Here is a 14,938-nt window from a genome sequence, read left to right as displayed (position 1 = left end):
TCTCCAAACACGTGGCGAAAATTTTGGTGGATTTCCATTTACGGGAGGTTTGTGGGAATATTGCCTCTTACTTTTTAAACGAGCCCTTCTACCAAAAATTCAAATGCGTTCCTTGTTTCTCCGCGCGATGAACGATGTGTTACGACTAGCATTGTTGGGCGTATTCATGATCTTGGTATGGGTATCTCTTTGACTTAGGTATGTATATTCCTTTGGAAACAAAGTTTCTTCCAGTTTAGCTGAAATTAGGCACTCAAATTCCTCTGCCACGACAAGGCAGAGGTCCACAGAGGAGATAGTTATCATTAATAATTATGGATTTCTGTAATCAACTTTCAGCCTGCGCTGGATGATTTTATGCGATTGGTTATGGTTTATAATATGGGTGACGCATATGACTCTGTAGTCTATATCTACCAAAACGAAATAAGACGTATCTTTGAAAGAGGAATTGTATTGCTTTATAAATATCTTGCAAATATAGATAAGATTCTAATTTCTTGTCTTCCAAAAGCAACCTTAAAAACCTTAAACCACAAAATACACGTAATGCAAACCAGTAAAGAAGAGTATATTCAAGCCTTTTTCTTGAAAATTACTCTTACTCGTGTAGTCGTGTACATGATGGGTTAACCTTTTATTTTCAAAGAATGGGGAATGCAAATGATAACAACAGATGTATTTTGCCTTGTGTATATGGGCTGTAGAAAATCTACAAAACTTTATCAAAGAAACAGCATGAACTTTGGAAAATTGAAGTGCAACCATGTATATCAAGTAGTGCTTTTCTTCTCTTTGATAATAAACGAATATTGCAACCGCTTACAGTAGCGCATTTGCTGGTGTTTTCTGCATGCACTTAGCTTGAATTGACGATCGGTAACACAACAAGTAAAAAGACGACAAATTGCATTGTTATTGTTACAGTTGTGTTGTACTCCAATTACACTGTTAGAAGTTTATTTCTACAGAATAAAACGATGATTTATTTTCGATGTACAGTACTTTCGTCTTGAGTCTAAAGTCAAACATTTTGGGGGCATGTTTCTTGTAGTCAGCTCCCACAAGCGGATATCCATGCAAGCTTTCGAATTAAGATATTGGTTACTCTTCGTACAAATAATTATATCAACGTACAAATAAAAAATGCTTGTACAAGCTAGGAACGAAGGGCTTTAAGATCTTCTAAAAGTTTAAAGAGTGTCGACGATGCTTGTAACAAACATGGGCTGCGGCTGTTCAAAGACTGACTCAATATCCACAGACAATAGTGAGTACCAACATTTTTATGCGAATGTTAACATTAATATGAATTAATTCTAGTTGTTAGTTTCTGAAGTGATGTCACGTGTAGTTGGTAGTTAAACGAGTTATGCTGCTTCTTGATATTTATCCATTCTTGTATCTATATCTTAATATCTATATGGTCCATCTTGGATCTCAATCTCATGACACAGCATAGGTCACATTGATTATTTTTTGAGTAATCCACAGGAAGACGTTGATCATATCACTTGACCAAATCGAGATTTTTTTAAACAGTTATTTAATTTTTTTGTACTTTTCAAAATATTTGGTGATAACAGGTCGTTTCATGAGACATTATTGAAAAGTCACAAAAATGTTTGTTATGACTACAGGTAACATTAACTGCCTGCAAAAATGTTGCTGTTGTTGTTGATATGGCTGCCACGATGAAGCTTTAGATGAATCTACATATAGAAACAACTCTCTTGCTGAAGCGCGAGACCAAGTTCCAGCCGATGACGCAGCGGTGCACAGCAGACCCAAAATAAGAATGGAATCGTCAACTGTGATGGCAATTATGTCTAATGTACAACAGAACGAATATCCAACTGACCTCGATCGGCAATTGAACCAAACCAGGGTGAAATTCCTTTTACAAGAATGGAAGTGGATGATAGATTTGCCAGCCAACTATGAATCAACATGAAGGCGAAGTGTATTCATTATGTAGTAATAAATATTTGCAAAAATAAGTGTAAATCAAAAATATACCGTGCATAGGGCTGTATAGAAATAACCGCCCAGTTTTACTAACGTCGGCGTTGAATGGATCTCGTCTTTACTGTTCGTTTTATTTACATGTTACATAAATTCAAATATTTTAACATACAACGTTGTACAACAAATACTGTGACGACTTTCCGCAGCCTAATAAACAAATTTAAAGTTTGGTTTGCTTTGCCCTTGTTTGTCATAGATCAGCTATTACAAGCCATCTATTCTGTTTGCTTCCATACGTAAACAAGAATATAACCTGTGCTTAAAAAAGCAGACCCTGTATTAGCAAGTTTGGCTCGTTTATTCAAAAACAAGCACTACCTTCTGTGACGCTGTCAAAAGTAGAAGGATCAAAAGACTACGCTCATTGCTCAGTGATCTTTCACACAAGAATGACCTTTGGTAGAGCTGTAAAAGTACAAGTGTACAAGTATAAATTTTAAAACCTCACTTACGCAGGGCAAGTGAGAAAAAGTCTTTAAAGTTTTCTTGTGGACCAGTCACCATCATACATTTCGACAATCATGCTGGAATTTTTTATACAGTGGGCTATTATTTTAACACAAGTTGGCGCTGTTAAAACATTACTACTGTATTGTGAAATAGAAAATTCCACTCTCATGACGCTTGTCCCAACAAGTCTGTCGTGTTTATTTTTGCTACTGTTCAAACAGCGACACAGTGCTTTATTAAACGTGGAGTTGCGCACGTTTGTTCAAGGTAAACTATGTTTGTTTTTTTTCCAACATTTCAATTTAACTTCAAATAATAATAAAATTTGATCCATATAAAAAATCTACACAAACATGGCGCTTAAATAAAATGGAAAAAAGGAAAGAATGGTGAAAATGGTAAAAGTAGGATAGATAAAAATTAAAGTTTCACCAAAAATGGCTTCATATTGATTTGAAGTTGCAAAGGTTACTTCAATCAAACGTTGTACAAGAAAAGGCGTCTTTTAAGTGTGGAAGTTGTAATGTAAAGCCATTTTCCAAGGTAGGTTACTTCTTGAGTTATATTTAGAGCTTAAATAACCATGTGGTTTATGTAAACACGTCTGCTGGTACCACAGCACTCTACTATCAATCCTTAGAGTTAACATACCTTTAACTGCTACTTCTGTTCACGTTTATCAAGATCGGCGGAATCGAAAAAGAATTAGGCGCTTCTACAATTTACGCCAAGTATAGTTAAGTTAAGCCAGAATAAATAGTTATTTAGTTGAGCTAAGTATAATTTACCAATGCTGCTAATACCTGTATACGCTAGAGCGTTAGTGAATCAGTGTCCGTTCATAACTAAATGTTATTGAAACTTAGCGACGTTACTGAATGTTGGTTATGTTGGTCGGCTTTTACAGTAGATACGAAATGATTAGTATTAAGTATCTCTTTACTTCAGATTGGAGACAGCACAACATTTATTACTAGTGATCTATGGTGTGATAGATAAGGTCACATGTCAATTGAAGGCTTAGATTTTGCGAACGTCCCGTATTTAAGATATTAAATCTACTTGTTTAACCCGTTGGTTGGCAAGAGCAAGGAGTTGTTTAACCAGCAAATTTTTGTGGTAGAGGTTTAATGGTAAGGTAAGCTATTCTCAAGGCATTTTTTAACAATATTTTCAACATACTTTTACGCTTGATTGCGCTCGTACAAACCGCTCACCACTTTTTTGTAACTTAAGCCCGTTATAAATACAGCACACGCTTGGAAGTATTGTGAGGTTGATTAACTACAGTACGTGCTCAGTAAATAGGCTACCTACAGAATCAGTCGGAGTAAGGAACATAAATAACTCGGTTTTGAAATCTGCGCAAATAAAATTCCATTAAAATACAGTTTTCATCCATCACAGGCGTCGTATTTTTGATTACTTCTTTAGATGAAGTTTAATGTATGGAAGTAAATGATATTTAAGGTACATCTTTGTGCAAATACCAAACGTTGTAAGGGAGGATTTTTAAAGACATAAGAACGAAACGGACTGTAAAAAACTTTCAAATGTAGAAGAGCAAACGAAGTGACGACGCTTGTTACAGATAAGATGGGTTGTGGACATTCCAAGACTGGCACTGATAACAGTAAGTACCAAAATTGCATAAAGAAATTTGTTGTGCGCATGTATTATTTGCCTTGTTGCCTGCTGATGACTGATGTAGCACAACAAGATAAAAAGGATGTCATTATTACATGGCCAGGGACAGCCATCGAAAAGTCTAAAGCCCTGCTTGAGCTCGTGTTTGAACAAAAATAAAAGGCGCGAAAATTCGACAAATATTACAACCAGCTTATATTAGCCTACTTACAGGTTTTGCTCTTTGATTTACTAGTGCAAGGCTGTACAAAATTGATTTGGTATTACCGTGTTTGTATATGTTCCATAAAATTACGTCCAGTTTTTTTGCCCATTCGAAAAAATGCGAAATGTTTAACAATGATTCTGCGAGCTGGACATAAATACCATTGGATACCATATGACCACATGGCTTCAGTCAGTCATGAAAAACGCTCAGAACTACCATTAACTATACTTTGCTTTTTATCGCTCACGTATAAGCGTGAAAAATTGCTTGACTTGTGTAATTAGATTATAGCTTGTCACGAATTTATGTTTTTTCTGAGCGTTCAGTAATGCAATGGATTTTTACACAATATTAGCCTAAGGTATTTACTATGCTTTTAGATAAAACTTCTTGCCTCCGAAAATTTTTCTGCTGTTCCTGCTGCTACACAGGAGACAAAAACTCACACGAAACTCCATATCGATCTCAACATCTCCCTGAAGGACGAGACCAGGTTCCGACCTATGATGTAACCGGTTACACTAGACCGAAATTGAAGACTGAGTCTGAAATATCGCCTACTACTCTGGCTTTTATGTCATTCGCACAACGTAATGAACATCTAACTGAACTTGACCGTTCAGCAATAGAACATAACAAGACTGAATATCCTTTGTATTACGTGAGAATGGAAGATGAAGAACGATTTTCTACTAATTACGAAACTCCACAAAATGTACGTCGAAATGAGCATTTTCCAATGAAAATTGAAGAAGAAGCAACAAAACTGTAACGCAGATATTGACGGATGCATTTTGAATCGAGACAAACACGCTAAGTCATCGATTTTCATTTTCACTGCAAGTTACGAAAGTGCAAATTTTATTGCTAAACTATGAATATTGCGATAACTGAGCAATTTTGTCCGAGCGCCGACTCATAAGCACTTGTGCTAAATTGTCACTAAAGCCATACTATACGTTGTTTGTCATGTTGAGGCTGGAATTAAAAATAGCACATACAATTCCTGATTGGATCTGAAATGCAACATGCTTTCAAAGCACAAATCTCATGAAGTTCTTTCCGCTACTGCCTATACGACGAGGGTTTTTCGCACTCATTGACATGGTTTCAGTCAAGTTTTAGTTAAAGTCGGATTCACCGCTTTTATGTAACTGTAACCTATATATCAAATGAAGGTATAGTTGTAAATATTTTACGGTACACGTTATTTACGTGGTTTATTCATGGTAAAATGAAATTCTTCCATGACAAAAGCGAAGGTTAATGTGAGCATTTTGAATACTTAACAAAAATGAAAATGCAAGCGCATTCATTTTTTCTTGTAAACTATTTAAACTTTTTACAACGTTTACAATTTCATTGCTTATTACGTACAGTAGGTTGTAATATCATAAATAAAACCGTTTTGTAAAGTATTACAGAAGTTGAAATCATAAAAGCCGCCATTTATGCATTGCTGAAGTGTTGGGTATTCACTATATTCACCTGTAGGCGTCTCTTCTTCACAGCAAACATGACGAAGACACTTTTTTATTTTTTATAGCATAATAATATTACCGACGGAAAAAGTTTGAATTGGCCTAAACAAATTCCATTAAAGTAATTAATTATCGTATCTTTTTCGTACTTGATTTAACTAATTATGCGATATTGGTCTTATTCTGTGTTAATTTTATTCTAATGTTTTATATTATTTTGTTTACGTGTTTATCTTATATGAAAACATTGAAACATTGAAATTTCCATTGTTTACCGTTTTCTATGCATATAACAGTATGTTCATTTAAATGATTTCGTCTTAGTATAATTTTTAAAAAACTGTCTAATTAACATTGTAATTTTTACGGCCAGGTGTATACTTTTACGTAAAATATTAACATTTTAAACCCTTTATTTAGCAGATTGCGCTGGCATTTTCCTGCTTTGTGCCTCTGAAGATCACTTTTCTGTTTGAACTTGCATTATTTTTGAATTGGTGCTAATGTATTTCTAAATATGCATGTTTATATTTAAAAATATATACTTTTTATAGAACACAAAAATTTCCCAAAAAGTTTAGCAAAAACGATGTTGCTTTTGTTAAAATTACCATAATTATACAATTTCGACTATCTAATTATGAATAAATATAAGCATGACTATATAAACTTGTGCCTGTGCTGGGCGTATAGGTGATACTTGCTACAGTGATGACGTCGAATACAGATGATATGTACGTACAGTATGTAAATAACTTATCACAATAATAATTAATTATTTGTCGCAAGTGTGTTTTTCAAAACCTTATGTTCTAATATTCTGAACCTATAAAGTATATTTCGAAAAACACACACTTCAGAGCCTTACTAAATAGGCCTTTGTATCTATTAGTTTATTAGTTGCATGATATGTGGCATATTAGTAGGTGGAACTCCAAGAAAATTAGAGTAAGACAAAACGAAGAGCGTGTTTATAGGTAACCCGACTTGCTAACCGAAGAAAGAAAAAATGAAATGATAAAAGAATTGAAACATAACAGAAAGGAACTATGATTAAGTGAAGCAGCCTATACGTGCAATTGTTAAAAACCGGTGCTTAAACCGACTGTACAATGTATAAAAGCTCAGAACATTGACGGCAACTATACAATGCAATATAAAGTTCCTTTTTTTATGTAGGCTACCTATTTGCAGTATAACGTCTACAACATGTTAAACAGATTTAGACTTTCCGGTATAGAATATTAGTGGAAATCAATTTAGGTCAGTGAAACATAGGATAAATAAAACCAAGTGAAACAGCAATTGCTCGTGAGTTGCTTACAATTCGGATTCGATTTTACATACATATACTTTTTAGTAACCGATTGCAACAGGAGCGTAAGTTATGAGATTTACTGTAACGAGTAAGAAAGGTTCTCGGTTAACGAGAAAGAAAATAAGAGTATAAAGTGAGGTCCCTAACGAAAAGCATGCATCACTAAAACGAAAATCTACATGAGATATTTTTATGGTAGAAAAATCGCGTGTTAATCGCTATATTACTGGTATATACAGGTGTGTGCTGGTTTATACTAGTGTGATACAGTGTAAAGAAGCTAACTGAAGGTATAACACATCAGTTTTACAATGATGCATGTTGTTACTGTTGCTGTGTGAAAGTAAGGTTGCGTGAGGTTACTCTTTCATTAGCCTCGGGCGTGTTTAAACGCGTATGACAGTTATAGAGGTTTAGTTTGTGGTTGTCAGGTAATAAGATTGATATAATGTATACCAACAAAACTTTTAGATTGCTTTGGCAGTTTCAGTCATTAACTTAGATAGGCTTTGAACTTAAAGATAGGCCATGAAGTGCCGTATGTGCCATTTGAAAAATCTAAATAGCGTGATAGTGCAGCCTATAGGCACAAGAACGTAGAAATGTACATCTCTGTGTAAGAAAAAGCATTGTTTATACCATTGTCAATTATACTTAAATAATTTTCATCGATTTGTCTCATGACATTTATATTAAACATTTAATGAATTTTAAAAGGCATTAGAATTTTTACCATAAATTAAATACATTCCCAAAAAGAGAAATTTGCATTTTCTACCAAAATTTTTCTTTTCTATTCCATACAAACTCGAATTCCTTAAGGGTCAAGTCGTCATTTATAGGTTCAGCAAAAATTGACAACCGTCATTGTCCGGCATGAGTTGAGAATTGCTTATTGGCCTTTACAACGACAAAATGCACGTTTGGTTTCAATCTGTGGTTGATGTAACAAACAGTTCAAGCTCACCTGACTCGAATCGACAAAGAGAAAATGGATCCAGGAGATCTCACCGCCAGCAAGATAATTGCAACTCTTTAAAAGAAATGAAAATTAAATTTATCATCGGTTATGCTTTTGGAATTGGACTAGTTTTATTTGGTGTCGCGTTGATGATTTTGTATTTTGTACTAAAAAATTTTCGTAATTGTTTAGTTCCGTCTTTGACCCTGATCGCAATGGGTAAGTATATAGCTAATAATTTTATACTTTTGGAAAAATTATACAATTTACCCATAATTGGAATCTTCTACTGCTATGTTTCTCTAGTCGCGATAATTCTTGCTGTAATACATTTTTAAAGCCATTAACCTGTAGCTTTCAAAGACAAAAGATAAAAATTTCAACTATTTTTTAGGAATTGCTTCTTTGGCATTTGGAGAATTTTTTCGGTCAAAACTACGTCAAAAACGTCCTCAAAACTGTCACGGCGTCAGTTCAGTTCGTGTTCATTCGATTCCAGCTATAGAAGATGAACCGCCACCATACTGCGTTGGTACTTTTGCTGATCATGGTTCGTCATTGCCTGTCGGTGACATAAACCATGTCAACACATACTACGGCAGAAGAGAAAACTCCTTATTTGTAGACAACTCGGAAAGGAGATGCTTGCGTTTAGAAAGCAGCACAGTGACAGATATTTTGCCGTCATATGAAGAGGCAACAAAAGCTGAAGGAAATTCGACAATGAAATAAGTTTCGTGTTACGTTAACACACAAAATTTCAACATTCTTTGCGTGATTTTATTCTGATGAAGTAACGAAGGCGCTTTATCATCTAAATTCTAAATAGTAAGCACATGTTCCCAGAATTTTTGCATTTATCAACAGTGTGTATGTGTTAACTGGCTGGATAGATCAAGTGTGATAACCGATCAAAATGATTGTTTTTTCTTAACGGTATTCCTTACGTCAGTCCGTCCCCACCAACAATCTAGAATTGGCTTCAACTAAACAAATTACAGTTGAAATTTCAAATCAACTCATGCATGGAGTTGTTTATAAGAGCTTGGTTTCATTTAGCAGCTTAGCTGATAAAAAAGCAACACAGCTGCCCAGCAGTTAAAACTTGATATATTCCGTCCGTTACTATGAAAGTGGTCACAACCAGAAAGATGTTGCCCGCTGGAATTGTGGATAATGACAAAGTCTATATGGTGAAAAGAATCGTCAAATAAAAGTATTGCTTTAGAATTCATACATTAATACGGGGTTGTAGCGGAAAACTCGGTCGATCATTTTAAAACACTTAATCGCACAAAACTAACGTCATTGCTTAATTTAATCTCGACATTCTCTTTAATATAGTTGACTTTACAATGACGAATGAAAGACAAAAAACGATGAATGAGTACAATTACGTCACGTCACCACTCAGAGTTCTCCTTACTCTAAAAACGGAACGAGAGTTCGTCCAGCCTATCTGTACACAAACCGAACATTACACTCCCGTAACAATATTACTCAAAAGGTAGGAATGAAAACGGAACAAAACACCGCAGAGAATCATCCGTAACGTTCACAGAGAGCGAGCACGATTGTCAAAACAGAAAAGGACCTGAATCAATTTGAATAGCGCGCAAAATCAAACAAAAGCCATCGACCCTATAATTTTGTTTTGTGAGATGACTGTTGTACATCGGAGTTAGATTCAACAATGCTTTAGTCAGGCTATTCTTGAAACTCGCTCAGTATTTTTCAGAAAATCTAGCATAACTTTCTAAACGGAGTGAAGGATCAGAAGTAATGCGCTATTTAATCAACACGCCACTAGAAAATGTCAAGTGTCTTATATAGATGTCAGTGAGAAATGGCCAGGTACTTGGAAACTGTTCAAACCACACATTGCTTATTTGTCAATCAGCCACAGTTTTCAGGTGGAGAAATTTTATTGTAAGTTAACAAAACAAGATCAAAATAACTAGTTGATGTTATGCTTGACAACGCTTGAACGGCAAAAAATCAAGGCCTTTTAAATGACGTTGTTGTTACCATGTATTCCATACTTTCTTTTAACTGTACGCTATAATTTCAAACTGCGGTAATTGGAAAATAGCAAAACCGCATAATTATGCTGAGTCACTTGACTAGACCGAAACGTAAGAGTAAAAGGTGAATTCTAACGCAAGAATCTGTAGACATATCACATAACCACTCTTGGGTAGTTACTCAACCAACTGACAAACAAATCATATTCAGACGACTGGTGTAAGATCAGAGACAAAATGGGCAGTACATGACGCAGGTGTATAGCGTTAATTAACACAAGCTACTTATCTTACATTAACTTTTGCCTTCAAAAAGCTAAGTTTTCGGGAAATAGTCTTTAATACAACAAGTAGAAAATACATTTAGAAATATCGTAGTACAATAATAATAATCGATTAAAAGAGGATTTTACGCCTGTATTTCCAACAGTGTAAAAGGGAAAATGAGCTTCTAGAATTGACAGTAACGGGAGAGTAATAGAAAGCATCTATATAGTTTTAGATCAGGGGTGACGAACCTGCGGCCCGCCAAACAATTTTGTGCGGCCCACCAAACGATTTGACAAACGCCCATACATGCAAGGCATATAGGACTTATAGGAAGGGTTGCCATACCGTCCGGAAAATTCCGGACATGTCCGGAATTTAGGGTTAAATTTTGCGTCCGGGAGACCAGCAGTCTTGAACGAAGCGTCCGGTGAGACCAGCAGTCTTGAACTTTCTTTCACCTGTTTCTAATCTTTGCGCAATGCGATATCAAAAGCTGATAGCACAATTGAGTCGCAGCAGTATGTCTTCAATAGATTGCCGCACTCAATCGATGTATTTTTTGCGGCCGCGGGAGCAGCTAAAAATCTGCCAAATGAAGCGGTTGTGCTTGAATGCTAATTATTATGCAAAATGTTAAAAAAATTGTGCGGCCCGCTTGCTCAGCCGTAACTGACAAAGTGGCCCGCGTCATCGAATAGGTTCGTCACCCCTGTTTTAGATAATGATGATGGCTACTGGTAAATTATAGAGTTGAAATAAGAGCCCTTAAAAGCTTATAAAGCTAATAAATTCGTGAAAAGTTTTTAAGACCAAATATCCAAAGAGAAAGTGAAATTAAAATTTCAGAGAATAGGGAAATGTTTATGCATCACGAAATAGAGGTTTCGTAACTTGTGCAAATATTGAGATCGGCAGTAGAATGTTTTATAGTGGAATTCACTACCTCACATTGTCGAGACATGAACACGTTTCCCATTAAATGAGGAACCAAATCAATGCAGAAATTCATTTTCAGGGTACTTGAAAAATGGAAAATGTTACACATGTGCGTACAGTTTGTATATACGCTGCGGACGACCTTAGATATGGCTTGACAAACAACATTTGAGCAATTAACATCATACAACTGCTCGGCGACAGCATTTGTTGACAGTATTAGGCCATTAGGGGCTAAGCAAACATTGAAAACTGCAACATTTATTTCTGAATGTACTATATAACATAATAATAAACCTTTTGGAAAAGAAAAGTGAAAAATCCGTTGTTATTGCTTTAGGTTTCATGCAAAAATAAAACACCTGTTGGAGGTTGCCTGAAAATATAGAAACAAATGCATTCCCTCCTTCCAAAGACCATATTCGGACGACCTTTCGAGTTAGGCAATAAGTAAAAACGCCATGACAGAAGTTACTGAAGAAGACATAATCTCTGTGACGACTTCAGGCGAAATTTTCCGTTGCGTAGTGACGGATGTGACGACGATTTCGTTAAACCAAGCTGACACAAACGAAAGTGCAGAAATGGAAGGGGAGTTCCAAATTTCTGAAGCTGAACAACAAGACAACGCGCAAAATAACAGCAGTTTCAGACAAATGTTTTCGAGCAAAACTAGAGGACGTTTGGGTAGTGCATGTTGTACGATAGGGATTTTGGGAACCGCTTCTGGCGGCGGACTCATTCTCATGTACCTGGTTGGATATTACACCAATGCATTTGACAACTTAATCAATCTTGAAGTCCTTTCTGTTCCAGGATTTGTTCTGTTCTTTTTCGGTAAGTCTGCAATCAAGATTGTAGCATACAACACCTCACTAAAAAAAATTTAATAACAAGAAATTCCAAGTGCAGATGCAACGGAATAACAAGTTTATTTTCGAAGAAATTTAGTGTAATATGTAATTGTAAATGTAAATGTAAAAGTAAATTAACTTTAAAGTACTTTGAACGGGAAACGTAACAACTCTGGTAATTCCATAACTTTTATATATAATTGAATTTATGATATATTTTAGGTTTTTTCACATCAGTTATTGGGATACTTTTTTGTTGGATTTGGCCACGTTCAAGGAATAGGCGCAGGCAGAGTGGAAGAGACGAAGAGGAAACAGCCGGCTTTCCACTTCCAGGAGTGTCTGGCCATTGCAACCATTCGTTCGTACCAGATCCACCGCCATCGTATAACACAATTGAGGAAATTAGTAAAGCCGTTTCCTCTAGCACATCTGCATCTGCGGAAGCGCCACCAGCGTACAAGGACGCTGTTAATAAAGAATGGGAAAGTTCTATTCGCGCAAACAAATCTTCTGCGGAAATATCGGTCGTGGAACTACCGCCGCCTGTATATAGCAGCGAGGTTTAGATTTTGCGAATTCATATCAACGATGTAGCATGCTTGAACGCATTTTGCACTGTTGCATGTCACGTCCATGAAATTAGTTGAAGTATAATTCTTTTTCTTCAAAAAAGCACGATTGCAAATTGATTGTTCGATTGAACTAAAACTGGAATATTTGCTGAGGCATAGACGTAAGAGTTCTGGCAACCTTTCTGGTTCAACAACATTTACATATCTCTCAAAAAAACTTTCGCTTTTTGTTAGGAATGTGGAGAATTACTTTTTAAATTTACATACTCGTATTTCATTGTTGCCGAGCCTGACAATCATCACATGCATTTTCTGCCAACCAAAAAATTTGGTCATTCTCCGGAGTGAAGCTATTGTTATCAGGCCCCTGCTTGTGGTTACTTATTTAATATCTGTAAATGACTCAATTTAAGAATAATAATAAGTAACTAAATGTAACATGTGATGTGATGAACCATATAAAAAATCGTTTATTTTATTGTATCACAAATTGCAATGATATATATACATTCTTGTTTATCTATTTTATTTTATGTCGAATATGCAAATTAAACTATAAAACGTTTTCTACGTAAGCAAAATAAATTTGTCAACTTGCTTATATGCTATGTTGTACTGCAGCAGACAGCAGTCTATTAGTATGTAACCAGTATTGTATATTTGGTAAAGTTACTGCTACATAGCGGGATACAGCTAAAGAGATACTCGCCAACTCACGCTTCAAAACTAACAAGAAATCATTTTTTTACAAAATCCCAAAGTGTATTAGTTTATTTGCGGTGATAATACCCTTCGCTGTGAAAACAAGTGGGAGCTACAGAGCTATTCCTGAAGCAGCCGTTGAAGATAAAACAATATGCTGTACTTGCTATAGTTAACTTCAAGTTTTTCACAACTGAATTTTTGACAAACCAATACCTAGCCTAAATTTTCTAATAATAATAAATTTCCTAAATTCCAAGTGGTTACAATATGCGCTACAAAAGCAGGTATAAACATTTTATAATTAAAACATCAATTCTGATAACATTACACTGGTCAACAATTTTTCAAAAATTTTTTGCTTCCGTTAAGAAAACAATTGATTCTTATGTATTTTTGGACGCTGAATCCAAAAATGTCGGTTAAAATTGCTGATTAGCTCTAGTTTAAAAGATAAAAAAAATTTTCATTTTTGTATGTTTATCTATATATGGCAAGCCTTGGTGCACTTTATTGAACACAACAGTAACAATCTACAAACAGTGTAATAATTGCATGCGTTTATATTTCAGCATAGCATATGCAACAAATAACTGCCACTTTCCAAATATAAATTTCTAATCTATTTTATCTGTTATATTCCTTTTGTCCTGTAACTCGTATACGGTTAATGGAGCATCCCTACATATCATCCTGCAAAAGTGAGCAAGCATTGATTGATTTTGTTTTCCATGGTACCTTTTTTGCATTGCAGATATGCATTGGTGAAATCGCTCACCATGCTTATCACTGACATCTCCACAGTTCGGTAGAAAAAATCCAGGTGCGAGTCCAAAAAGTGTATCTTCAGTGACATATTGCACTCCATGCATCTGTATGCTTTAATGAGATTTACACCAATTCCGTGTAGTTGTCAGCTCTTTTGTTCCCCAAGAATTTTGTGGCCAGCAACTTAAACGCTTCCCATGCAATTTTCTCTTTGTCAAATAACACTTGATCAAATTTACCGTCTTCGAAGATGATGATTCTGCCAGAAGATTCCATTGCTGTAGTCTAGAGCTGAAGTCTAAATTTCTGATTTAACTTTTGGTAGTTCCAAATCCCGGATAAGATAGTGCAATTTCTTTTGAGTTATAAGGTGTGGTTCTTTGGAAGATAGTGTTTCAACGTAACGTGAATTCTTTAGGTACCTCAGGAACAGCAAGTAATTCTCCATGCGGTACGGGACGAATTGCTGATGGAATATTTGTGTATTGAATACTTTGCTTCTTCTTTCTCGACAAACCTTTACAAACCGGGGGGGTGGGGGGTCGTGCAAAAGTAGCAATCGCTAATGTGGTCAGTAGGTTCTCTCAAAACCATTGGAACAGCAAAGGGCATACATTTTCTTTTTCCGTTTAGCCATTGCCAAAGATTTGCACCACAGGAGTTACAGCATATGTTAGGGGCCCAACTCTTGTCCTGATCACCAACTTTATATCCAA

The 14,938-nt window shown here is 35.6% G+C and overlaps 3 protein-coding genes across 3 annotated transcripts; all 3 read left to right on the top strand.

The window, feature by feature from the left end:
* The first annotated feature begins 3,750 nt into the window (after positions 1-3,750).
* On the top strand, positions 3,751-6,665 carry LOC143449695 (uncharacterized). The gene is made up of 2 exons (XM_076950002.1): positions 3,751-4,111; positions 4,714-6,665. The coding sequence occupies exons 1-2, from the start codon at positions 4,075-4,077 to the stop codon at positions 5,103-5,105; spliced, it is 429 nt and encodes a 142-aa protein (XP_076806117.1). The 5' UTR covers positions 3,751-4,074; the 3' UTR covers positions 5,106-6,665.
* Positions 6,666-6,721: 56 nt separating this feature from the next.
* LOC143449694 (uncharacterized) lies at positions 6,722-9,243 on the top strand. Its single transcript, XM_076950001.1, has 2 exons — positions 6,722-8,312; positions 8,488-9,243. Exons 1-2 carry the CDS (start codon positions 8,048-8,050, stop codon positions 8,823-8,825), a joined length of 603 nt encoding a protein of 200 aa, XP_076806116.1. The 5' UTR covers positions 6,722-8,047; the 3' UTR covers positions 8,826-9,243.
* A 573-nt stretch (positions 9,244-9,816) lies between these two features.
* On the top strand, positions 9,817-13,350 carry LOC143450515 (uncharacterized). Its single transcript, XM_076951092.1, has 2 exons — positions 9,817-12,160; positions 12,400-13,350. Exons 1-2 carry the CDS (start codon positions 11,785-11,787, stop codon positions 12,744-12,746), a joined length of 723 nt encoding a protein of 240 aa, XP_076807207.1. The 5' UTR covers positions 9,817-11,784; the 3' UTR covers positions 12,747-13,350.
* The last annotated feature ends 1,588 nt before the right edge of the window (positions 13,351-14,938 follow it).

This window comes from Clavelina lepadiformis, chromosome 3 (genome assembly GCF_947623445.1).
Source record: "Clavelina lepadiformis chromosome 3, kaClaLepa1.1, whole genome shotgun sequence".
Lineage (NCBI taxonomy): Eukaryota > Metazoa > Chordata > Ascidiacea > Aplousobranchia > Clavelinidae > Clavelina > Clavelina lepadiformis.
Note: the sequence above shows the minus strand (reverse complement) of the source record. Positions and strands in the feature narration are given on the sequence as shown.

Coding starts and splice junctions, on each gene's coding strand:
- LOC143449695 (XM_076950002.1), top strand. CDS start 4,075: ATGGGTTGTGGACATTCCAAGACTGGCACTGATAACA. Junction 4,112..4,713: donor CAAGACTGGCACTGATAACA/GTAAGTACCAAA, acceptor CTATGCTTTTAG/ATAAAACTTCTTGCCTCCGA.
- LOC143449694 (XM_076950001.1), top strand. CDS start 8,048: ATGCACGTTTGGTTTCAATCTGTGGTTGATGTAACAAACAGTTCAAGC. Junction 8,313..8,487: donor TTTGACCCTGATCGCAATGG/GTAAGTATATAG, acceptor ACTATTTTTTAG/GAATTGCTTCTTTGGCATTT.
- LOC143450515 (XM_076951092.1), top strand. CDS start 11,785: ATGACAGAAGTTACTGAAGAAGACATAATCTCTGTGACGACTTCAGGC. Junction 12,161..12,399: donor ATTTGTTCTGTTCTTTTTCG/GTAAGTCTGCAA, acceptor GATATATTTTAG/GTTTTTTCACATCAGTTATT.